This window comes from Cololabis saira, chromosome 10 (assembly GCF_033807715.1).
Source record: "Cololabis saira isolate AMF1-May2022 chromosome 10, fColSai1.1, whole genome shotgun sequence".
In the NCBI taxonomy this organism is placed as follows: domain Eukaryota; kingdom Metazoa; phylum Chordata; class Actinopteri; order Beloniformes; family Belonidae; genus Cololabis; species Cololabis saira.
The window spans coordinates 2,508,294-2,534,504 of record NC_084596.1 but is presented as its reverse complement, the minus strand read 5'-3'; the positions used below and the strand labels follow the sequence as shown (position 1 = coordinate 2,534,504).

The window sequence follows — 26,211 nt, the reverse complement described above, 5'->3', positions numbered from 1 at the left end:
CGGTCCCGGGTCCCGGTCCCGGTCCCGGTTAACCCTGGCAGAGCTGCAGGATCCGGTCCCGGTCCCGGTCCTGGTCCCGGTTAGCTCTGGCAGAGTTGCAGGACCCGGGTCCAGGTCCCGGTCCCGGTTAGCCCTGGCAGAGCTGCTGGATCCGGTCTGCCAGGTCCAGGCAGTGCAGGACCCGGGTCCCGGTCCCGGTCCCGGTTAACCCTCGCAGAGCTGCAGGACCCGGTCCCGGTCCCGGTCCCGGTTAACCCTGGCAGAGCTGCTGGATCTGGTCCCGGGTCCAGATCCAGGTCCCGGTTAGCCCTGGCAGAGCTGCTGGATCCGGTCAGCCAGGTCCAGGCAGTGCAGGACCCGGACTCTCTCCGTCTGCAGATCCTCCGGGGCCACCAGGCCCAGCAGCTTGTTGGAGAACAGGACCAGGTCCTGCATGAACAGTCCCACCGTCCCCCGGGGAGCTGCAGGGACCCGGCTCACGGTGCCGGACTCAAACACCAGCTGGATGTTCTTGGCCCGGGGGAGACCGGCCTGCCGCTCCTCCACCCACGTCAGCGGCCTGTAGGACCAAACAAGACCAGACAAGACCACGTTAGACCAGAAACCAAGACTCAGGACCAAACAAGACCCCGTTAGACCAGAAACCTGCAGGACCAAACAAGACCCCGTTAGACCAGAAACCAAGACTCAGCGTTCTGCAGGACCAAACAAGACCAAACAAGACCCCGTTAGCTGAAGATCTAAACCACAGGTGTCAAAGTGAATCCCAGAAGGGCCGGTGTCCTGCATGTTTTAGATGTTTCTCTGCTTTAACACACCTGATTCTAATCAATCATCGTCACCAGCTGGTAGGGCTGGGCGAGTTTGGACAAAAATAAAATCCCGATCTTTTTCTCTGAAAACCCGATTTTCGATTTCGATTTTTTTGGTAAAACTACAAAAGACAATGGAATAAATTGTTTCAAATATTTTATCTTTATTTTTAAAGAAAAATAGCAAACAAATTTCCCTACTGGGAATGAAGTGCAATTGAAAGATCCTGTAAATCCTCCTTGAGTTTAGTAAAGTGACAACATTTACCATTTTCTTGACCAAACAAAGACTAGACGAGCTCCGTCTGTAATGCAGCTGCAAAAAAGGAAAATCCATTTTCCGATTTTTCTTTTTTTAACATCGTCTTGATTAATAAATCCGATTTAGATTTAAAATCGATTAATCGCACAGCCCTACCAGCTTGTCATCAAAGTCTGGATAGTTCTGTCGATGACAAGGCTCCTTGGGCCCGATTTACTAAGTTTGTACATGCTGTTGTTGTGTGTTTTGCGGGTGATCAACTAAGATTGCGTGCGCAATTGATAACACGTGCAAACAGCAGTATTTAAATGAGGTGTTGCGCGTCTTACGGTTTGCGGCGCAAACTTTGCGCCATGGAGTCTGGATGAAAAGCAGGATATAGTCGCAAGCGCAAAATGAAATTTGACGAGTTGGAGTTAGAGATATTAGTGGAAGTTGTTGTGCCGTATTCAGCACCCCTGCCGTGAAAAGCACCCCCTCGTATATTCAATGATAAGTAGACCAAGAAAAAAAACAACACACTGACACTTCAATATATTTATATATACACACACTCACACAAACACATACTTAGGAGCTTATATTATATATATTTACAAATATTATGGAAGACAACACAGTAAGCAGGCTATTAATTAATGACATCAATAACCATTTACCCGATTTTTGTTATGTGTGACTGTGATTGTGGGAAAGTATGACTATTGTGGAATCCATGAGCGCATTTAAACATGAATCATTAACACAAAACTGGACGCTAAACGGAATGAGAATATCATTTTTGTCAGACGAGGGGGTTCTTTTCACGGCAGGGGTGCTGAATACGGCACAACACCGGGGTATGACAACTGCAGAACAGGCGCACAATAAGAAACACTTTTTTCTCCATGAAAACACGTGATTTATTTATTATCACAAATAAAAAAATTAATGTGCCTCCTGTGGCAACCTTTTGCTGAATAATACTCGATTTAACATTCAAATAAAATATTTCTCCTTTTGCATGTGGAGATTAGCACCTTCCTTTCGAACGTATTAAATACAGACGCAATCACAATCCCCGCAATAACTTTCAGGCTTGGTAAATCTCATTGCGTGTGGTAAATGGACATATTTGCATTTTCCCCTCCCAGTATTTAGCGCTTTCTGGCGGGTACGCCCCATATTGATTATTCATCAGGGCAAAAGTACTAAATGAATAGCGTGTGCTATTTTTCTCATTTGAGAGGCGCAGTCCTCTTTGCACGGTGTTAGTAGATCAGCTGGCACTTTGGTTTGCGGGTGATGTCAAGTTTGCACACGTTTTAACACACGCAAACCTTTAGTAAATCGGGCCCCTTGTGTGCTAAAAAAGGGACACATCTAAAGGCCAATCCCAATCCCCCCCTACTTTCTACCAGTAGCCCTAAAAATGAAGCCACAGCGTAGGGCCCTTGTAATGTTCCGTAGGGATTGGGACACCACTTGCTACGTCACTGCGTGGTTTACGTTCGGGTACGTAACCGACTGCGTAGTTTACGTTTGCACACGTCACACCATATCAGGAAGCCCAGAGATAAAAGCTTTTTTAAGATCCCCAACCTGGGCTCAGTTTATCCAAACAACGCCTGTTAAGAAATTTTATCCGATGTTTTCGGGGGATATCTAGAGCCGCCGGCTCGGGAGCTGATTTATGGTTCCGCGTTAAATCGACGCAGCACCTACGGCGTAGGTTACGCGGCAACGCACGCCGTACGGCGTGTGTCGCCGCGTAACCTACGCCGTAGGCTCTGCGCTGGTGTAACGCGGAACCATAAATCAGCCTTTATTCTGGCGAGATCTGAAAAAACGAGCAAGCGAGTGATTATGTACATTCACTGAGTGAATATTATGAAAGTAAAATATATATTTCTCGCTAGAAATCTAATCAAAACGCATTTTTATGCAGAAACTAACTCAAAATATTGATTTTATTCACTAAAAAATAAGAAATGTCCGCTATGTTTTTTCGTTTGATTCAGTCTGAAAATGACGACGAAAAGCATTCTGGGAAATTTTCCTGGCCCTCCGTCGCGAAGTCAATATCTGAAAACCCTCGCTCTGTAGGGACAGATTGATACACACTAGCCCTCCCCCACTCCCCCTAGGTGGAAAGAGGAATTGGGAACCACTACCCTCACGGGAACGTGCAAAATTTAGGGGTAGTGCTGAAAAGTAGGACTAGGGGGGATTGGGACTGGGCCTAAAACATGCACCGAATAATCCAGTGATTTAAATGTTGATACAAGGCAGTAAAAACTGCTTTTTCCATTGATGTGAGAGAGAGAGACGGCGGTTTGGTCCAAGCGGATAAACCGGAGGAAGATGTTTCTGATCGGTCGGTCAGGGACAATCAGAAGGCCAACTAAAGGGTCAACTATGGCAAATCTGAGAATGTTCTCCTTCGTTCTCCGGGGAATCTCTCACCTGCCGTCACCGGTCAGCAGCTTAGCGGTCATCTTGGTGTAGCCGCTCCCAGAGTCCTCCTCCATCGTTGCCGCGGTAACAGAGAGCTCTCCGAACAGCTCGACCAACCAGGTGAGGCGAGCGATGCCGCTGAACGCCGGGAACCCAAACCCCGGCTTCAGGGCGCCCCCTGGGACAGATCCAGAGAAACGCAGGTGAACTAAAGAAGGGACAGGGAGCAGTACCACCTCCGACCACCTGGGGGCGATGCAGGTGAACTAAAGAAGGGATAGGTAGCAGTACCACCTCCGACCACCTGGGGGCGATGCAGGTGAACTAAAGAAGGGATAGGTAGCAGTACCACCTCCGACCACCTGGGGGCGATGCAGGTGAACTAAAGAAGGGACAGGGAGCAGTTCCACCTCCGACCACCTGGGGGCGATGCAGGTGAACTAAAGAAGGGATAGGGAGCAGTTCCACCTCCGACCACCTGGGGGCAACGCAGGTGAACTAAAGAAGGGACAGGTAGCAGTACCACCTCCGACCACCTGGGGGCGATGCAGGTGAACTAAAGAAGGGATAGGTAGCAATACCCCCTCCGACCACCTGGGACAGATCCAGAGAAACGCAGGTGAACTAAAGAAGGGACAGGGAGCAGTACCACCTCCGACCACCTGGGGGCGATGCAGGTGAACTAAAGAAGGGATAGGTAGCAGTACCCCCTCCGACCACCTGGGACAGATCCAGAGAAACGCAGGTGAACTAAAGAAGGGATAGGGAGCAGTACCACCTCCGACCACCTGGGGGCGATGCAGGTGAACTAAAGAAGGGATAGGTAGCAGTACCACCTCCGACCACCTGGGGGCAGCGCAGGTGAACTAAAGAAGGGACAGGGAGCAGTACCACCTCCGACCACCTGGGGGCGATGCAGGTGAACTAAAGAAGGGACAGGGAGCAGTACCACCTCCGACCACCTGGGGGCAGCGCGTCCCAGGAACGGTCATGTGAACGCCCCCGCGTGGTCGAAGGAGGTACCGCTAACTAAATAAGTTCTTTCAATACCGATTTCACTGATAGTTCCTGGAACTAACTTTGTTTTTTTTCTGTTGAACAATTTATAAACAAAAACACATTTATACAAACTGCTTGTGGATGAAATACAATACAATATACTGTAAGAAAATAGAACATATTTTGGGATGTATCATGAACAAGAGACGTACACACAAACAATAAGGTAAAGATAAGTAGAATTAATAACACAAACAGTAAGGCATTTTAAGGGAAATAGCATCGACATTTCAGAAAGAGATTAAAATAAAAGATACTTTGATATATCAGCTACGGTAATAATTTTTTTGCTGAATTATTTGACTTAATTTTTTTATAGACAGTAAACCATTTGAAATCATTTAGAAAACATTGGAAAGAGGTTTCATTTGTCTCCACTTACAACAGTGTATATGATATTTAGCCAGTAAAAGAACAACATTAACTAAGAGAAATACTGATTTGTCAATTGTATCTATGTAAAAAATAATATTAAACGATTTCTAATTTTGGGATTTCGTTCATTTTTAGTTCCAGGAACGAATGTGTTCCTGAAGTCCACAAATGTTTTCCTCCGTGTCTCCGCAGCGGAATCAAACCTCGGCTCACGTTTTACCGGAGTTACCGTGACGTCACCGGGGAGTTACCGGGACGTTATAGGGATGTTATCAGGGCGTTACCGGAGTTACGGGGACGTTACCGGAGTTACCGGCTCGTTACCGGGGTGTTTTGTGACTCCTGCTCCGACCAACGTCTCTAGGGGAACCAGAACTCAGGGTGGCCCGGGTAGCTGGTTCTACCAGAGAACCACTGGAGTCTCTTACCGGTGAAGTGGAGAGTCCCTTCCTGCAGGACTTTCCCCTGGACCTCCGTCTTCAGAGCCTTGAAGTCTTCTGACAGCAGCTCGATGTGTTCCTCATGAAGGATGAGCCCTGAAACACAAAAACACGTTTACACCGCCCTGAGAGTAAACACCCCTTTACCCACCGTGGTGTTTCTGTCAGCCTGTTCCAGTTCTAGTTTCAGTTCTAGTCTTTTGGGTCCAATACAATTGTTGATTCTATAATCTGACCTTGACAGAGCAGCCTGGCCGGCTGCTCCAGTCACAATCTCCCTGGTGGAATGTAAACAAGATGCTCTGACCCCACTAGCCCTCCCCTTCCCAGGACATCTGTGGACCTGTATCAGAACTGTACTGGGCCGTCTGAAAACATCAAGGACTTAGGCTGAGGAGCAGCTCTGGGCGAAGTTCACACACTTACTGCTCACACACACACACTTGCTGATAACTAGTGATGCACCGAAATGAAAATTTGTGGCCGAAACCGAAACCGAAAATAATAATAAACACTTGGCCGAATACCGAACAATACCGAACATGGTTCTTCGCAGTTTTTCATTTATTTTGCCAATTTTTTCACCATTGCATAAATCAAATAAATTTGATTTAGGCATGCTTTTAAAAGAAAAAAATCTTTTACAAAATTACAAGGTAGAAAATATTTGTTGAACATAAAAAACTGAACATTTTGTAATTTCCCAGCATTTCTTAAATATTCCAGCAGACATTATACCAGCAAAGAACAATAACTTAAAATAAATAAATTAGCAAAATACATTTTTTGGCCATCTTTGAGCTTACGTTAGGCTTAACTGACTGAACATTGTAACATAGGCCTTAAAACAATAAAAATGCATTAAAGCGCTCAGGGTTTTTTATCATTTCAAATGATAAATCAAACTTGTAGCTGAAAGACTTTGCAGATGTTTCCCCTCTAGATATTTGAGCAGAACATTCATTGCAAACAGCCATTCTTGTTTTATTCTTTGCCACTCTAAAATACTTCCACACTGCTGATATGTTTGCACCACTTCACTCCACGCCCTTCGCTGTTTGATTTCCTCATCTAAACCTGGAATAGATTGATTTATGTTGTTTTGGTTCCACCTGCTGGTGAATGTTAGGTAAAATTCTTATGTGGTTAGTTTTTGGTTGGCCAACGATTTATGTGGTGCGCAACCATTACGGGAGCGTTATGTGCAGGGCTGCACATAAGTGGGCCGCCAGAGCGCATGCGCCGTCAAAATCCTCAGTGCGCTGTCAATCTTGTGCTGCGAAGCGCTTTTGCGTACCAACAGCTAGGGCTCATATTATTGGTTGTGGCCAGACCAGAATACTAATATAAAAAAATCTATTGCGAGAGCTTTTCCCCAGAACTGCCACTCAAAGTTAGTACTGGCCAATCACAGCGCGTCCTTACTCCCCCTCCATGCTCGTTGGGCAGGAAGAGAGGTAAGGATCAGCTTTACTGAACAAACCCCGACACGTCTCGTCAAAATGTCCAAGAAGCAAGCGCCATTAAGTAATTATTTTGGCGTTCCACCACCACCAACTACAAAGAGACACCAAACTAAACCACTACCCGAACAGAAAACGTGTGTTCGCCGAGAAGTGGCTGCATGATGTTACGCGGCGACGCGCACCGTACGTTCGCGTTCCTGCGTATCCTACCCCGTAAGCTCTGCGTTGGTGCAACGCGGAACCATAAATCAGCCAGCGTCCGGCACTGCATGCAGCAGTTTCCTGCACCAGCAAGACGCTGCTCTCTGATTATGGCTCACAGTTTATGAAAACCCCAAATAAAAAATAAATTAGAGAATATTTTATGAAATCAATAAAAAAATCAATAAACATCATCAAAATTATAACAAATAAAGGTTCAATATATCTTGCTTTGCATGTAATAAGACTAGGTAATATATTAGTTTCACCTTTTGAGTTGAATTATTGAAATAGATTAACTTTTACACCATATTCTAGTTGATTATTGAAATAAATTAACTTTTACACCAAATTCTAGTTGAATTTTTGAAATAAATTAACTTTTACACCAAATTCTAGTTGAATTATTGAAATAAGTTAACTTTTACACCATATTCTAGTTGAATTATTGAAATAAGTTAACTTTTACACCATATTCTAGTTGAATTATTGAAATAAATTAACTTTTACACCATATTCTTCACCTGAAGCAATATTCTACACCTTGGCTGATGTGGACATACGTAGCATAGGAGGCTATTTCAGCTGCTATATGGTTGTCTGTCTGTACAGTCATGCAAGTTCAATGCTATTAAAGAACACATTTTTTCATATAAAATAAACACATTTTTATGCAGTTTAGAAGTTTTGGGGCTTTTTTTTGGCTCCTGCGCTGCTGAAATCGGGGCGTCCTTTATTTCTATGTGCAAAATATGCCGTGAGCATCCCAATCTGGCCGATAAAAACTGTAACTTTTATACTGACTCTACAGACTAACACGCACCATAATTTGTTAATTCATCTTTATACGTGAATAATACGTGGGGCGGCAGTAGCTCAGGTGGTAGAGCGGGTCGTCCAATGATCGGAAGGTCGGCGGTTCGAATCCCGCTCTATCCCAGTTGTGTCGTAGTGTCCTTGGGCAAGACACCTTACCCACCTTGCCCCGTGTGAATGTGTTTGAATGTGTATGAATGTTGGTGGTGGTCGGAGGGGCCGTTTGGCGCGATATGGCAGCCACGCTTCTGTCAGTCTGCCCCAGGGCAGCTGTGGCTACAAACGTAGCTACCACCACCGGAGAGAATGTGTATGAATGAAGAATGGTCTAAGTGTAGCACTTTGAGATTCATTGAATGGAAAGTGCGTTACAAGTTAAATCCATTATTATTAAATATCGTTTTGCCTATAACTTATTCCTGCATTCCTTTTTTATCGATCCGGCGAGACGGGTCACCGCGTTTTTGGAGCCCCAAGTCACATATCCAGGGGCTCCTCTGAGCACCAGACCAAAATAATTATGTGCAGCCCTGGTTATGTGGTTACTTTTTGGTTGGCCAACGATTTATGTGGTGCGCAACAGTTACGGAGCGGCCAGTCTATTTCCTTATTTTACAACGCCGTTATTAATTGTTCGGTTTTTTTCCCACTTATTCCACGAACACCGAAAGTGTTTTTTTGCCATTTTCGGCCGAACAATTTCGGTTACCGAACAATCGGTGCATCACTACTAATAACCACCTCCCTCATCTCAACGCCTTCCCGGCCCCCCTCCTCTTATCAGCCACCCCAACGCAGTCGCCATGTTCGAGCGCCACGAAGCCACGGCGCTCACTTGGTGCACCGTGCCGGGACCCTCCCCCCCCAGAAACCCTCCCCCCCACACCCACATGCAGGTCTTCGTGATGATGTTTGTTGCTTTGTGTGCCGAGGTGTTTTTTTTGCACCATGACACTGCGTGTGAAGATGCCCCCCCCTCCCCCCAGTGTTACCCTTTGAAAAACAGGCGCATAGTACCATCGTGTGGCCGCCGGTGTATCCAAAGTCAAATACATTGTTTTTCTAAACTGTCAATAAAAGCTGATTCTGATTCTGATTACCTTTCTGCTGGGCCAGGTCCCAGAGTTCCAGGGCCCCCCGGTGGGACATGGCCATGGGGTACTCCACGCAGACGTGCTTCCCCGCCTGCAGGAACTTCCTGGGGAGGAACAACAAGGTTCCCGGGTCAGAACCGGGTCAGAACCTGCACCAGTTCTCCGTTCCGGCCCCCGGGCCGCGGCCCTGCAGGGTTGTAGTACCTGACGTAGTCTTCGTGGGACTGGTTCTCGGTGCAGATGAAGGCGGCCTGGATGTCGTCCCGGGTCAGGGCGGCGTCCAGCGGGATCTGGTCCACCCCCTGCTGGGGACCCAGCTCCCTCCTGCAGGACAAACACGGGTCAGGGGGACCTGCAGGTCTGGATCTGGACCCTAGTGGTCTGTAGAGGACCTGCAGGTCTGGATCTGGACCCTAGTGGTCTGTAGAGGACCTGCAGGTCTGGATCTGGACCCTAGTGGTCTGTAGAGGACCTGCAGGTCTGGATCTGGACCCTAGTGGTCTGTAGAGGACCTGCAGGTCTGGATCTGGACCCTAGTGGTCTGTAGAGGACTGCTGCCCCCTGGTGGAGGCAGATGGAGGTGTGTCTTGGTGGATGTGTGTGGAGATGTGAACAGGTGGAGGTGTGTCTTGGTGGAGGTGTGTCTTGGTGGAGGTGTGTCTTGGTGGAGGTGTGTCTTGGTGGATGTGTGTGGAGGTGTGAACAGGTGGAGGTGTGTCTTGGTGGAGGTGTGTCTTGGTGGATGTGTGTTGAGGTGTGAACAGGTGGAGGTGTGTCTTGGTGGATGTGTGTTGAGGTGTGTACAGGTGGAGCTGCTGTACGGGGTGCAGTTACCTGGACACGAACCCCCGGACCTCCATCTTCTCGGCGGAGCTGCCGGCCAGCGGCTTCAACATGTCTCTGATCCGGACGCAGCCGGCCGTGCCGACGCCGACGACCACCGCCCCCAACATTCCTGCAACAGAACCAGACCCGGGTGTTCGTAACATCACACTTTCTGGAGACAAAAGAGACACGGACACAGTTAAGTACCTTTTGGACTAGCGGAAGAAGAGCAGTCGAGACGTGTAAAATCTCAAACTTACTCTAACTCGTCTCTGCTGCTTCCTTGGCTTTTATTCACTCTGGGCACTCCCTAGTTTACACAGCTGACTGACCGTAAAGGGAGGGGAAGGGAGTGGTCGCAGTCAGGGGACAGTCAGGGGACAGTCAGGGGACAGTCAGGGGACAGTCAGTGGACAGTCAGTGGTATAGATTGTTCTTGTTCGTTAGTCACAAGAAGTTTCCTCTTCTCTGCAGATTTCTGCTTTATGCTGACAATTAGGAAACTTCTTGTGCAGCACTTTGTAATCACTTAACACAGCATTGTTTTATCAGTGTGTCACAGGCGTAAGCAAATTATCATACGTTCTGTTAGCGAGCATGATAACTTACTACTTATTTACAATAATTCAAACACCGGGTCAGGGGGAACTCTGACACCACCCGACCCGGTTAGGTCCAGAACGCCTCGGTGCTGTGGAGACCGCCGTCCCAGAGAACCAACGAGGAAACTGTTGAACCGAATCAACCACCGGACCCGGTTAGGGACCAGGAGGCACCGCCGACACCATGTGATGGAACTTTCAGCCTCGGCCGGCTGATTAAACCAGAACTGCTGAGCAGCAACATTCAGCCTTGACTGGTTCTCTGTCGCAGAAACATTAACTCTGACCCCGAACATGTTTTTCTTTAGAATGGTAAGAATGAATCATCCTTTATGTCTTAAAGGTATTGTGACATCATTTTTAAAATGCTTTTAACACTATTAAAAGTCTTGGCCAACATCCCTCAAATGTGTCTAAAAGGGTGTAACAAGAAAAACTTCACTCTAGTACTCCATTCCTGGCTTTTTATGACGGTGTTTTTTTGCACCGTGAAAAACGCTTCCTTTTCCCCCTTTCCTGTCAATCATTGCCCCGCTCCTCCTCCAAACCTCCTCCAACCCAACTGCTACCCACTTCTGCCGTCTCCACACACACGCGCGCACACCGAACCACAAACACCCACACACACAGCCCAGACAGGGCGACTACAGCCCGGGGATGAAGTCCAACCGGGACCAGAGGACTGGAAGGCAGCACCGTAGCTCCCTGCAAGCCATACGCTCACAGCGGCGTTGGAGATTTAAGCCGGGAGCGACAGGCGAAGCATGCACGGAAAAGCAGCAGGGCGAAGCAGTCCACCGCAAACAATCATAAAAATAAAAGGCATGCAAGCAGCAGTGTCCCCTTATCTTAAGTCCAGTCAGTGGCCGCGGGTCTTCTTAGCAGTTTTCCTCCGGTGATGAGAACAGAAGAGGCTCTAAACAGCTCCGTGTTAAGCCTGATTTATGGTTCCGCGTTAAATCGACGCAGAGCCTACGCCGTAGGGTTCAGCGTACGGTGCGCGTCGCCGCGTAACCCTACGCCGTAGGCTCTGCGTCGGTGTAACGCGGAACCATAAATCAGCCTTTATGGTGCGCTGGAGAGGAGAGGAGACAGGGAGCTGGGTGGAGGGGGCGGTGATGTAGCGGATCGTTACGTAACGACCCGCCACCAAACCAGATGCGCCGTTTTTGCATAGTTATGCAGAAAATCCCAGAAAGCACACAATACACTGAATGTTAAACGTTCGTTGTTTTTTGGCTGTAATTGATGTCAAGACACCCAACAAAACACAAAAAATCAAGAAAAAATTGTTTTTTATGTCACAATACCTTTAAAACCATTATTCTTCCTCTGTTTCATCGTCATTCTGCATCCAGACCCTCATCTAGGTTCTGACCCGTTTACTTATCATTATTTATTTATTATTATTTATTTATTGTTAAAAATACAGCTTGGATTGTGTATTGTAGGTGACTGCACTCAAGCCGTTAAGTTATTTCCCCGAAGACATCCCAGAAAACAGAGCGTCACAATAATTTAATATGAACATAAACACAAAATAATACACCTGAGAACTAACTAACCTATAGAAAACCTATAAAAGGCTAAATTAAAAGTAGAAAATAAGAGCTCACCGTTCCCTGAAGACGACACGGAACAAAGAGGGAAAGTTTAGGCTGACGAGCCTTTTATAGGAACCTTTAACATTCATGAATAATCCTGGGGAATTATTAACCCGTCACACCAACCACTGTTACACATTTATGTAGGAAAGTGCTTTAGAAATACAGATGGATTGATTGATTGATTGATTGATTGATTGTCGGTTCTTACTGGATTAATTAGATTAATTAAACGCTCCTGAACACCTGATATGTTCTACCGGTAGAACTCTTTTTTTTTTTTAACAACAAAACTTTATTGAAAATATACAAACTCTCAAAGAGGATAATGGACAAATATCAATTTAAATACCATATGAAAAGAAAGAAAAAAAAATCGGGTTCTTGTAATGAATACAAAAAACAAAAAAACAAGGCACCCTAAGAATTAAAAGAATTAAAATAATTAAAAGAATTAAAAGGTGCATCTGAATAACCAAATAAATTAAGCATTTAATTCACATAATGGAGAAGAGAAAAGGAGAGGAATTGCATTTTAGAATAACAAATAACGAGCAATGTCTAGACTTGTTTTACTTACATTTTTGTTTTCTACTCTTTTGAGACATGTGAAAAAAAAATCTTTAAATCGTTAGTAAAACCCCGAAACGAAGGAGGGTTTACAATTTCTCCATTTGGCACAATGAATATGGAACTTACCCAGTAACAAAATGATATTAATAATATCAGAAACAGAAAATTACAAATCATCCATGAAGAAAATAATATGGCTTAATTCAAAAGGTGGAACATTATTAATTTGAAGAGAAATCCAATTGTGTCTGTCCAGAAACAATGAGACAAAGGACATTCATAAAAACAAATGATCCAGTGTTTCTTCATCCTTTTTGCAGAAGGAACATTGATCTTCCTCAAATTAAAAGAATGTCTTTTTTCAAGAAATTCTGCCCCAGGATAATAGACCTTATTCATCATTTTAAAATGTACTTCTTTAACTTTAGGCAAAATAGGCCATTTAATAAATTTGGAATGTGCTTTGTTGCGGCTATAAACATTTTCCTTAGCCGCCGGAGAGTGTGAGGTTGGATCCTTATTCAGATTTGTATGACGCGCTAGTTATGGTGACACATGAGCTGAGATCCAGGATGCCTTTTGCTTGCATTTATTGTTTTAAAACATCAGGCTATCACAGCGCAACAAAATGGTATAGGATAGGAATAGAAACCAGTGGATTTAACTGATAACAAAAAGGGTGATGAATGAGTGAATAAAAATGACAAAAGCGGTCAACAAAAATTACGGCTGCCAACCCTGACTCTCTCTCATCTCATCTCATACACCTGGTGAGAGCGCACCTTTACGCACGCACACACGCCTACTCCCGTGGGAAACGCCCCCTCACACACACACACACACATAAACACCGTGATCCTCTGTATGTCTCTTACACACCAGCCCCTAATTATTAGGTCCCACATAATAATTCACATTTCCAAATACAATAAGAGACATAATAAATCATCATATCAATGTCATCAAATGCAAAAATGTCCAAAAAATTGTTCAAGTCCAAAAGTATATTCCTTCTTCTGGTCATCTCCATGACCGATAAGGCAGAGTCCGGCTCAGTCTGGAAAACACAAAATCCTTGTAGAGGTCAGCAACATCCTCATGCTGCCTCCTCCATCTGCTTTGCTGTCCTGTCAAATCCCTTTTGGAAGTTGTCGGTGATTTGCTGGCAGGTGGTACGGGCGCTCTTCAGGTCCGTCTTGGCGTTGTTGGCTGGAAAAAGTAGAATTAAAGTGATGGACGACAACAGCCGGAGCAGCCGCAGCCGTGATGAGGCGGTGGGCAGCATCTCAGCCGATTCCTCTTCTGCACAAATCCCTCAAGATCCTTTTTGCAGTCGAAACAAGGGGACTTAACATGCCAAGAGGGTCAATAGAACTCACAGTAGAGAGGATGCCCCTGCGGTTGAGTGGTCTATCCTGCCATAGAATTTTGAACTTGAAGGTGTCCGACTTGATACACCACTCTACACCCAGCACTCTTTCCATGGGCACAAGCTCCTGGTCCAGGTCCAACTGCTTCACACTTTTAGCTCTGCAGGACTCTGGAATGGCATTGAGCACTTCAGTTCTGTTACTGTACCATTTAGTCAAACAGAATCCCCCTTTAGCGCACAGAGACATGAGCTCATGACAGAGGGTCAGTGCTTCCTCTTCTGTTGCCACAGCCACCAAACAATCATCCACATAAAAGCAGTGCTGCAGCTTGTCCAGGGCTCCAGACTAACTTTTTTCACTAGGAGCACAGTAGCCCCTAACTGAAAATTTTTAGGGGCACAATCAGAAATTTTAGGAGCGCACATCGTTTATCGACACGGTAACCACATTTTTACATTTCTGCTACATTTCAGTGTATTAGTAATACGTATTTCATAATAGATTAATGAATTACCACAATGTGCTGTTTCAAATGCAGTGTTACATTTTATTGTGCACTTTTAAAGATGCCGCAACATAAAGTAAACTGACAGCACCATTGCTGTCATTATATATAAAAAAAACATACATTCACATGATAAAAAAGTGCTTGGTAACAAAGTGCTTAGTAACCTTTCAGCCATGAATTTAACTGTTAAACACAGTACTTAACAAATGTACAAATATTGGGGGTACTGGCCAATAACATTTCCCTACTTGTGTCTTTACTAAAACCCTGAACTTACACCATTGACCAAATTCACTGCCTTCACTCAAATAACTAAGGATCTTACCAAGAAATATTCTTATTTCTAACCTAAAAATGCCATTACACCTGATAACACACATCACTTAAAAGGTTAGGTGTTTTTCCCACGTGTTAAAATTTAACTTTCATTTGTTTCAAGCAAATTTTAAGTTCTAGTTACGTTTTAAGTTAGAGTTTTGGCAGTGTTCAAAATAAAATGATGAGACCTGCTGTATTGGAGCACATTTTCTTTTTTTTTTTTCTTTACCGGGTGAAGGCTGATTTATGGTTCCGCGTTACAACAACGCAGAGCCGCCGCCGTAGGCTACGGCGTAGCTCTGCGTCGATTTAAGGCGGAACCATAATTCAGGCGGGGAACATATCGGAGAACAACCAGAAAAAATATAGAGTGGATTAAAAATAAAAGTTAAGCACTGAGCTACATGTGTCTCCCGTCTGGGCCATTGCAGACTCATTGCCTGAGCAAGATGTTACTAAAACCAAACATACCCGCAGCCTCTTTCTTCTAACTTTATGTGCGCGCCGCGGCGGCAGCGTGTTGTGTCGCATTAAATGTGGTCCGGGCGTAATACCTGCTTTGAGCTGGTGATATTAAACGAAAAAAAAAATAAAATAAATAGATCCCCCAACTCATTCCCTTTCACACTCATTGGCCTGCAATATGCGGGTTCATTGACGCACCCCTTCCACGTTTAACGTGTAAAAAAAAAAAAAAAAAAAACACTGGCAAATTTACTGGTTGCACGTGTGCGAGTGGACATGAAATTCAGTCGCACATACTCAAATTTTGGTCGCAAAATGCGAGCATTTGGTCGCAGTCTGGAGCCCTGTTGTCCACCGTCTCCTTCTTATGCTCATGACCAAAGTCCTCTGCACATTTACGGAGGGCAAAATTGGCGCAGCTAGGGGAGAATGTAGCTCCGAAAAGATGTACCTTCATCCTATATTCATGTAGTTCCTGGGTAAAGTCTCCTTGTGGCCACCAGAGGAATCGCAGCAGGTCAGCATCATCAGGGGGCACATGCACTTGATGAAACATAGCTTCTATATCAGCCATGATGACCACAGGTTCCCTCCTGAACCTGGTCACAACCCCAATTAGTGAGCTGGTTAGATCGGGCCCTTGTAACAACTCTTCATTCAGAGATTGTCCTTTGTAACTGGCACCACAATCAAACACAACTCTGAGTTTTTTCTTTGTTGGGTGGTAAACCCCATGGTGCGGTATGTACCAGACACTGCCATCACTTCTTTCCAGCTCTGCATCAGGAACTCTTTCAGCGTAGCCTTTGTCCAGCAGATCATTAATAAAGGTGATGTACTCCTTGTACAACACTGGATCCCTCTGGAGCCTCCTCTTCAGATGGCTTTGACGCTGCTCCACTACTTTCCTGTTATTTGGCATGCTGACAGTTGACCTTTTCAAAGGCAGGGCTACTTAGTAATGACCATTGATGTGTTTAGCTGACTTTGTGACCATGTCCATGAACCTCAGGTCTTCTCTGGATGGACCCACTTGTTCCTCCACAGCAGATTCTGGAAAATCCATCTTAAATTGCTGTTGCCACAGTTCATCCAAATTTACAATGGACACACGATTCACATTCACTGTCTGCTCACAATAATTGGCCTCTCCACTATTTCCTGTTAGCGGTCCATTTATCGTCCAGCCCAGTGCTGTCCTTATAGCGTAAGGTCCATTATGCTCACTGTGGATGACTTCCAGCGGTTCCATGGCTCGTGGGACATTTGTTCCTATCAGCAACTCAATTCCAGCCTCAATCTGTGGTAAGGAGATGTGTTTTAAATATGGCCACCTTGTCAGATCCATATTTGTGGGTATGTTTGCTTTGTGTACCGGCATTGATAACTGAGTGTAAGCTTTTGGCAACTCGATGAAACGGTCATCTTCAAGTGCTGCTACCTCCAACTCTGGCACGATGTAACTACTGACCACCCTCTCCTGCCCCATGGTCCTGAGAAGGATGTTGGCTCTCTTTCCAGACAAATTAAGCTTCTGCTTCAGACTCTCAGTGCAGAAAACGGCAGTGCTTCCCTGGTCCAAAAAGGCATACGTGAAAAGGATTTTATTGCCCTTCTTCGCTTTCACTTGGATTGGCACAATAGGAAGCTTGCAGTCCATCTCACCAGCCCCTGTAAGCCCACTGGAAACCAAAGTACCGTCCACTGTAACCTGGACGCTTCTCTCAGCCGGTTCTGCAGTTGCCACACTATCCTTATGGAGCACAGTCGGGTGTCTTTGGCCACACTTTGAGCAGGAAATCTTCCTTTGGCAATTCTTGCTGATGTGCCCTATGCACAGGCAGCGAAAACAAGCACCATTCTCCTTCAGGAAGTCAATTTTGTCCTTGTGTGCCATTTTTTCCAACCGCGCACACACATCCAATGTGTGTCCTCCAGTGCAGCAGGGACAGATCTTTTTGGCTGAAGGTTTTGTGTCCATGGCTTTATTCACAGATTGAGCTGTTCTCTCCACATGATTTACTGTGGTAGCGAAGCTGGTTCCCCTGACGCTGGAGCGAGGATGAGGTTTGTGTTTGATTTGTTTGGTTGATACAACAGTGTCCTGAATGTTTCCAAACACAGGGTCTGTCAAGATTTTCACTTGTTTTTCGACAAAGTTGACAATGTCCACAAACCGTGCTCTCCTATTGTACCTTTCCTGTAGGTCACATGCGTGACACCTCCAGCGGTCACGGAGTTTGTAAGGCAGTTTTCTGATGATTTCCACCATGTTTGTGGGTGTGTCCAGATCATTTAAATACTGCACATCCTCCATGGCATTGCAACATCCACGTAGAAAGAGGCTGTACTCCTGCAGGGCCTTCACATCCTCCGTTTTGATAGTGGGCCAGACCAGAGCTCTCTCCATGTATGCTGCTGCCACCTTCTGCTCATTACCATAATGCTCTTTCAACAGAACCTTGGCCCTCAGGTATCCTCTGTCCGACTCAATGTGCTGGCAGCTCCTCACCAGCTCCTTTGCATGCCCTTTGGTGTACTGTTCGAGGAAGTAAAGTCTGTCACAGTTGTTGTGGGTGTTTTGCTCAACTCCATTTTCAAAAGCATTAATAAAAGAATGATATTTTAGTGGATTGCCATCGAAAATGGGAATTTCCCTTTTTGGGAGTGCTGAGAGGCATTGTTGTTGTATTAAGAGTGTTGTAATTTCATTTTGTTTTCGCATTATGTCTAGCACACTGTCATTTTGTGATGAGTCAGTTTGTGTAACATTGGCCACTGGATCTCCAGGAGCCATTAAATAACGTTGGAGTAGGGGTGGGCGATATGACCTAAAATTAATATCACGGTATTTTTCATCTTTTGAACGGTGACGGTATAATATCACGGTATTTTTTGGTACGTTTTGGGAGGACTAGCCTGTCCTGTCCCTTTATGTGAATAAGGTTAATATTTTTATATATATATTTTTATTATATATACATATATATATATATATATATATATATATATATATATATATATATATATATATATATATATATATATATATATATTTATTTTTATTATATTATATTTTAAATATTTTGTAAACCTGTCTTAAAATGTAATACTGGACCTCGGTTGGGCTGGTTGGACAGCGGGTGGTGGAAAATTTCCCTTAATTTTAAATCCAAAACTTTTCGAGAGGGTTACGTTCCAAAAAGAACCGGTGATAAGGGATATTCACATAGTAGCAACCCTTTTTTTTTTATAATTATTATACAAAGCTTCAAATTGCGGAGTTCAGCACCGCCTCGCACGTATTTCACTGCTGTTCTGAGCTGCTGCATCCCGACTCTGTAGCGTATTTTTCTTCTAAAGCCCGCGGTACAGGTGTGTTTTTTCGAGAGAAGAACATGGTTATGGGTATTTCTTTGTTACTCTTTTTTTCTTCTGGGCAAAAAGATTCTTTTAAACCGACATTCATTAATTTTTTCTCCATCTTGAAGTGGGTGACTGGTATTCCGGCAGGTTGAAACAGCGCTCTGCGCTCCGCTGCCGTCAAAGACCCGCCCAGCTACACTTCTGATTGGCTAGTGTTAGTTTGGTTGAGCGCCAGAGCTGCTTTCCTCTCATTCCATTGGTAGACGAACTCGGTTGACTAAGACTTTTTTTTTCTCTCAAACCTTTTTTTTTTTTTTAAAGCAGTCAAACTCGCACGCCGAGAAAAAAACCTCCGTACGCCGGAGATCCGGCACGGTGCCGGAATACTTTAAGCCCTGTCATTTCTTACTACTCTTGTCGTAAGGTGTAGCAGCAGTAAACAGCAGTGAAAGCTGTGTAGTCTTGGGACCGCTGCTCCGCTGGTTCTGCAGCAGCACCAGCGGAGCAGCGGTCCCAGCAGCAGCTGCTGGTCTCGCTTGCGCTCGTTTTGGCCCGGGTTGCCTCTTCATATTCACGGGCGTGCGTGTTTTTTAAGTGATGAAACAGGTTGCTTGTGTTTCCACCTCTTGCTGTCACAACACGGCAGCAAACCTTGCATATCACCGACGTTTTTAATGCCTTATTTAGGCTTATTATTTTATAATTGATTTATTACGGTATTGACGGTATTGCAAAATCCATGTCGTGGCGCAGTTTCACACCGGTGATGACTATGACACCGGTGTACCGCCCACCCCTACTGCACATCCTCCATGGCATTGCAACATCCACGTAGAAAGAGGCTGTACTCCTGCAGGGCCTTCACATCCTCCGTTGTGATAGTGGGCCAGACCAGAGCTCTCTCCATGTATGCTGCTGCCACCTTCTGCTCATTACCATAATGCTCTGTTAATAGGACCTTGGCCCTCAGGTATCCTCTGTCCGACTCAATGTGCTGGCAGCTCCTCACCAGCTCCTTTGCATGCCCTTTGGTGTGCTGTTCGAGGAAGTAAAGTCTGTCACAGTTGTTGTGGGTGTTTTGCTCAACTCCATTTTCAAAAGCTTTAATAAAAGAATGATATTTTAGTGGATTGCCATCGAAAATGGGAATTTCCCTTTTTGGGAGTGCTGAGAGGCATTGTTGTTGTATTAAGAGTGTTGTAATTTCATTTTGTTTTCGCATTATGTCTAGCACACTGTCATTTTGTGATGAGTCAGTTTGTGTAACATTGGTCACTGGATCTCCAGGAGCCATTAAATAACGTTGGAGCATGTAAGATGGACCTGGGAGATGTCCTTTATCAGGTAAGTGGGTGACCTTTGGCTTCACATCTGTCCGTGTGGATTCAATTGCTTTGGATTTTGGTTTAACTGGCATTGATGGAACAAATTCTGCGGCGTTGACATCTAGTTGTTTTGAACACGTCTTTTCACAATATGAGTTCATCCCATCTGAAACCTTTGACCTTGATTTACTGCCAACGCTGCCTTTTGATTTCATAACACTTAGTTTTGCCATTTCCTCAGCGATTGTATTTTCCAGTAAAAGCTGTTCCCTTCTTTTACGTAATTTTAACTCCTCTTCATCCAATGCATGCTTTTCCTTTAGTGTCTTTTGTTTTGCTACCAAAAGTGCAAGGTTTGCTTCTGTTTTTAAACGAGCAGAAGAACGTGAGGCTAAGGATGAGGAATAATGTGAGCATGATCTCTTGGTTTTATTTGAGACACTGTCACAGGGCTGTAGTTCATCCTGAGGATCTTTAGTGGGAACAGGTACTGGAGGATGAGCAACAGACACATCTTCTCCCTTTCCATCAGTTACTTGTTCCACATGTTTCATTTCCTTTGGCGGTTGCTCAGAAGTATTTGTCTGAAGTGGTGATTTATGCAAATTTTCATTTATCCATTTTTCCACTTGTTCCTTGAACGCATCACTGTAATCCATAATGCTAGAAAACCACTCGTTTTGGTTTTTCTCTTCATCATCAGGAAGCAGTGGCATTAATTCATTGTGTAAATCAGTGGCCGTTTTACACAGTGCATTCAAGTTGTACAGTTGTGAGGGAATTTCATTTGCGTATCCCTTTGATTTCATTTGCGCTTTTATTTGCGGAATAAGTGCCTTTACTTTGTTAACGGCACTTTTGCGCTCATGTTGCAACCGTTCAATTTTATTTTCCAGAGCTTTGGCCGTCACTTTGACTTGCCTTTTTTCCTTTTCCATGTTTGAACATTCAGCAACAGCGTTTATTTGACTCATTTCCTTTAGATTGTATTTTGTACGAAGCAAAACAATCACATTTCATTGAAGATCAACGCATTCAAAGTTCATCCATAGACATTGCATTTGACTCATTGACAGAGCAAATTGATCCAAACATTTCAACAAGCAATAAGCCTTCAGACAGCATCAGCCGCCACTTATTTGTGCCACAAAGTCCCGACATCAGAATCCAATAAAGCACGGAGAAATCTGCGCCACCTCAATGCGCCAATCCAGCCAGCAACATCCGTTTAATACATTGTCTTCATTTGGCACAATGCATTCCAATCGAGGCGGATTCCTTAATCCACAAACATTTACAGGTTCAGTCCTACCTGTTCCCAGGTGAGTGGATGGCGTGGTGTGACACTTAGCTGTGGTTCCTCCTTTCTCGGGCTAGTCGGTGCGTGGTGACTTAGTTATTTCTAGTGCGGCTTGATGATTTTCATTAAACGCCTTTTTTTGTTGACAAAATGTTGCGGCTACAAACATTTTCCTTAGCCGCCGGAGAGTGTGAGGTTGGATCCTTATTCAGATTTGTATGACGCGCTAGTTATGGAGACACATGAGCTGAGATCCAGGATGCCTTTTGCGTGCATTTATTGTTTTAAAACATCAGGCTATCACAGCGCAACAAAATGGTATAGGATAGGAATAGAAACCAGTGGATTTAACTGATAACAAAAAAGGTGATGAATGAGTGAATAAAAATGACAAAAGCGGTCAACAAAAATTACGGCTGCCAACCCTGACTCTCTCTCATCTCATCTAGACCACCTGGTGAGAGCGCACCTTTACGCACGCACACACGCACACACGCACACACACACACACACACACACGCACACACGCACACACACACACACACACACACACACACACACACACACACACACACACACACACACACACACACACACACACACACATAAACACCGTGATCCTCTGTATGTCTCTTACATGCTTTGTTTAATGTGTTTATATTTATCATGCAAGAATCCTGTCAAATTATCCTTCTGCAAAAATCATGGAACAATCTGGATTTAAAAACATTACAAATAAACTTGTTACCACACTTTTTATCAGTCAGAGTACATCCGTCCATTTATAGATTTGGTAATACATTTGAAGCTGTATTATATTAATGGTGAATTAATGGTAGAGGAATAACGCTACATATTTTGTTGAATTGAATTGTGAACAATTGAAATTATATTTTTTGGGGAAATCTGTATAACTTAAAATAATCCCTTTTACAGGACTGTCTCAGAAAATTAGAATATTGTGATAAAGTTCTTTATTTTCTGTAATGCAATTGAAAAAACTAAAATGTCATCCATTCTGGATTCATTACAAATCAACTGAAATATTGCAAGCCTTTTATTATTTTAATATAGCTGATTATGGCTTATAGTTTAAGATTCCCAGAATATTGTAATTTTTTTAGATAGGATATTTGAGTTTTCTTAAGCTGTAAACCATGATCAGCAATATTAAAATAATAAAAGGCTTGTAATATTTCAGTTGATTTGTAATGAATCCAGAATGGATGACATTTTTGCATTACAGAAAATAAAGGACTTTATCACAATATTCTAATTTGTCCTGTACATAATGCCTTTATCAAACCAATTACTTTTAAATACTGATTTTCTACTAATTGCAATTACTCTATTGTTATGAGACAATGACTTATGAGGAGAGAAGTTGTGGGAAAATACCATTTTTGGAAAAACGAAGTATTTGTTTGGGAAAATGGTAGAAGAAATAGCAAATGCAAATGAAAATAACGAGTGTTCTATTGGACTGTATATTGATCTGCAGAAAGCTTTTGATACCATAGATCACAAACAGCTATTGAAGAAATTAAAGATGTATGGAATACGAGCTCATTCTTGGCTGGAAAGTTATTTAGGTAATAGACAACAGTGTGTACAAATTAATGATACTATGTCCGCCTTTAGAAAGATTACTGTGGTTTTACCTCAAGGTTCAGTGATTGGTCCAATACTGTTTATTCTTTATATTAATGACATCTGCAATGTAACTGATTTTTTTAGATATGTTTTATTTACCAATTTGTTTTGCTCTGGTACGAATTTAAGGGAACTTTTGTGTTGTGTAGAAAGGGAGCTGGAAAATCTCCAGACTTGGTTTGATTTCAATAAATTATCTCTAAATATTAAGAAAAACTAAATTCATGGTTTTTGGGAATCAAAATGAAAGTGATGGTAATATTAAATTAAAAATATGTAATGTTGATATTGAAAGGGTTTTTGAGACTAAATTCCTTGGGGTTTGTCATCGACCAAAAGTTAACATGGAAACAACACATCGAATACATTAAAGGGAAAATTTCAAAATCACTCGCAATCCTGTATAAATCCAGAAATGTACTGAATTCCAAGGCCTTGCATTTGATCTACCGTCATTGATTGTTCCCTATTTATCTTACTGTGTGGAATTGTGGGGATCCACCTTTAAAACCACCTTAAATTCAATAATAAAACTTCAACAACGAGCCAAACGTATCATCAATAAGGCTGATTACTATTCGCTCACACAGAGACACTTTTTATAAATTCTCATGTTATTACATTTTATGATTTGTTTTATTATAAAATCATGCAAATTATGTTTAAAGCAAAATTAAAAAAGCTCCCTGACTCAATACAGAGGTTCTTTTCAATTCAGGAGACTCGTTATAATCTTAGACGTGTCTGCAATTTCACAGTACAAATAGCTAAAAAAGGTCTGAAAAGCAGACGTGTCTCCATCGTTGGAGTTAAATTCTGGAATGATGAACATACATTTAAAAACATGTCATTCTTTTGTTGTATTTAAGAAAATGGTTTGTAAAGCTATTTTTGAAGCTTATAAGTGCGATTGACCATCTGTAAATGTTTCTTTGCTTTTCTATTGTTTCTTTGGTTTTCTGGAGGTCAGTAGCCAAAAATAGAAAGTTGGTACTATAGGATAGGCTTTTATAAGCATTTTGCTTCAGCCTTTTCAGTTATTGTTCAACACATTTTTTTTGGTTTTGTATGAAATGTTAATGCTGCGCACAATGTTTTTTTGGTGTTGTTTTGTGTTGCAATGACTGAATAAACGTCATTCATTAAAAAAATAGACAACTTATGGGGATCCTGTTCACATCAAAATCCCATTTCAAAACCTAATCTAGAGTTTGTTTGTTCACTCTAAATGTGCCGATCATAGACTCCCATTCTGAACCTTTAATACTAATAATACCACCATTAATACACAGTACTAGTACTACCGGCCCGGTGGGACTAGCGCACCTGGCGGATGAACACCGCGGATGAACCGCAGGTGAGCCGCAGCTGCGGGTCACGTGGGTCTGACCACGCCCTCGTGACGTAACCCGCTCGTAACGGTCGCCAGTGCGTCAGTAAAGACTCTCCGCGCGGAGAGTGGTGACCGCAGCACGACCCCCGGAGCCCCGGAGGGGGCCGGGTCCTCCTACCTGGTTATGACCGGAGACCGACGCAGGAACACGGAGGAACACGAGCAGAGAGGACGGCAGCACCGGCGGGATCTGCGCAGCCGCAGTGTGGAGCTCTCACGGCCTGACGTCACAACCTGCCCGGTGGAGCCCCGCCCACTGGGCGGAGTCACCCCCTGGAACCAGCGTCTGACTCCGCCCCTAAAACTAGTCCCGGCTAGAGAATATTTATTTATATATATATTATATATATATATATATATATATATATATATATATATATATATATATATATATAATATATATATATATATATATATATATATATATATATATATATATATATATATATATATATATATATATATATATTGTATATGTATATTATTTATTATTGCTCTGGTATATCATTTATTTATATCATTTATTTATAATGCGCAGGTATAATATTGTAATAAAGTGCTTTAATATTTTATAATCTAATAACAAGAATATTTTTTGATAAAGTAAAGCTTGCTGTTATATTTATTTTATTTTGTATTCAAGCAAAATTGGAAAAGAAACAAGCGTTAGGACCTCATAAGTTTTTTTACTTCCTACTCCTTTTCGGGCATGAAGGTTTATTTCCCTTTGATTTGTTTAATTTAATGACTGTTTATTTGTATTCTTTCTGATGTTTTGTGTAATTGTTTTTTTAATAGGTTCGAAATAAAGATTTCAATCAATCAATCAATTTTTTTTATTGAGCATTTTAGAGATTTAGAACATACAGACATTCAGCCAAACATTTATACACTAAAATGTATGCAATACACAAAAAACTTGTGCAATACAGTACACAATATAAAATGATACATATGTATAAATGAATAAAATAAAAATATCTAAAATTAATTTAGTTTAATCAAGCAAGACAGAAAAAAGGTCTTTATAATGTGACAATGTGTGTTCGCTCTTTCGGTCTGACATAAGTTTAAGGAAGTCTATATATAAATTAAAATCTGCAAGGAAAGCTTTGAATTTCGGGAGTGATTTTAAGGAATTTTGCTTTGTGTTTATGAAATTTACCAATTGCAATCAAGATTTATTAGGTAACTTAATGGTTTATTGTCAGATTCAAACTGAGTGATAACATCTTTAGCCATAATTGTTATAGAAAGTTTTATAGAAAAGATTTGACAGGATAAAAAGATGGTTGTAAATCCCAGGTTTTAACCAGCTGTAGTTCCTGCCAGGATTGTAATGAGATTAAAGAATAAAACAAATGCTCTGCAGTTTCTGGCTCTTCTAAAACCCACAGGGTTCCACTACAAAGTTACATCTTCTGCGCAGAAATTCAGCAGCTGGGTATACAGGTACGTTGTTCAAAATCGCAAATTGCATCTCTTTTATTTTTGGGGCTATTGGCCATTTGATACATTTACAGAATTTATTGTTATTTTTTCAGTTACAATTTTTTATTTGAATCCTCCGCTACTACTGCAGCAATGCAGGCACGTGTTTAAACCAGCAGGGGGCGCTTGTCCCTTTTAGCAGCATTTAACCTATTGAGCTGTGTTAAGTATATATAAATATATAACTGTTGTTAAGGACTATCATCACAGAGGTTTTTATTCTGACACTTCACAGTCTTTAAGTTTGTCTACACTAAAAAAAGCCACTCAAACTGTATCAAATGTCCCGTTCCTCCCAAAGTCAAGGAAACTCATTTTAAATTGTAATAAAATGTATCCAACGGCTGAATTTTTGAGACAAATATTTAAATGTGAAGTTGACTCCTGTGCTTTCTGTAATGAATCTGAACAATCACTGGAGCACGTTATTGTGTCTCAAACCTTTTGGCGTGAA

At 42.8% G+C, this 26,211-nt stretch overlaps 1 protein-coding gene across 1 annotated transcript; it reads right to left on the bottom strand.

Annotated features, from left to right (window-relative positions):
* Nucleotides 1-297: 297 nt before the first annotated feature.
* blvra (biliverdin reductase A) lies at nt 298-24,493 on the bottom strand. The gene is made up of 7 exons (XM_061731545.1): nt 24,385-24,493; nt 9,796-9,916; nt 9,166-9,285; nt 8,968-9,065; nt 5,373-5,480; nt 3,520-3,688; nt 298-559 (listed from the first exon to the last, which is right to left on the bottom strand). The coding sequence occupies exons 2-7, from the start codon at nt 9,912-9,914 to the stop codon at nt 304-306; spliced, it is 870 nt and encodes a 289-aa protein (XP_061587529.1). The 5' UTR covers nt 9,915-9,916; nt 24,385-24,493; the 3' UTR covers nt 298-303.
* Between the last annotated feature and the right edge of the window lie 1,718 nt (nt 24,494-26,211).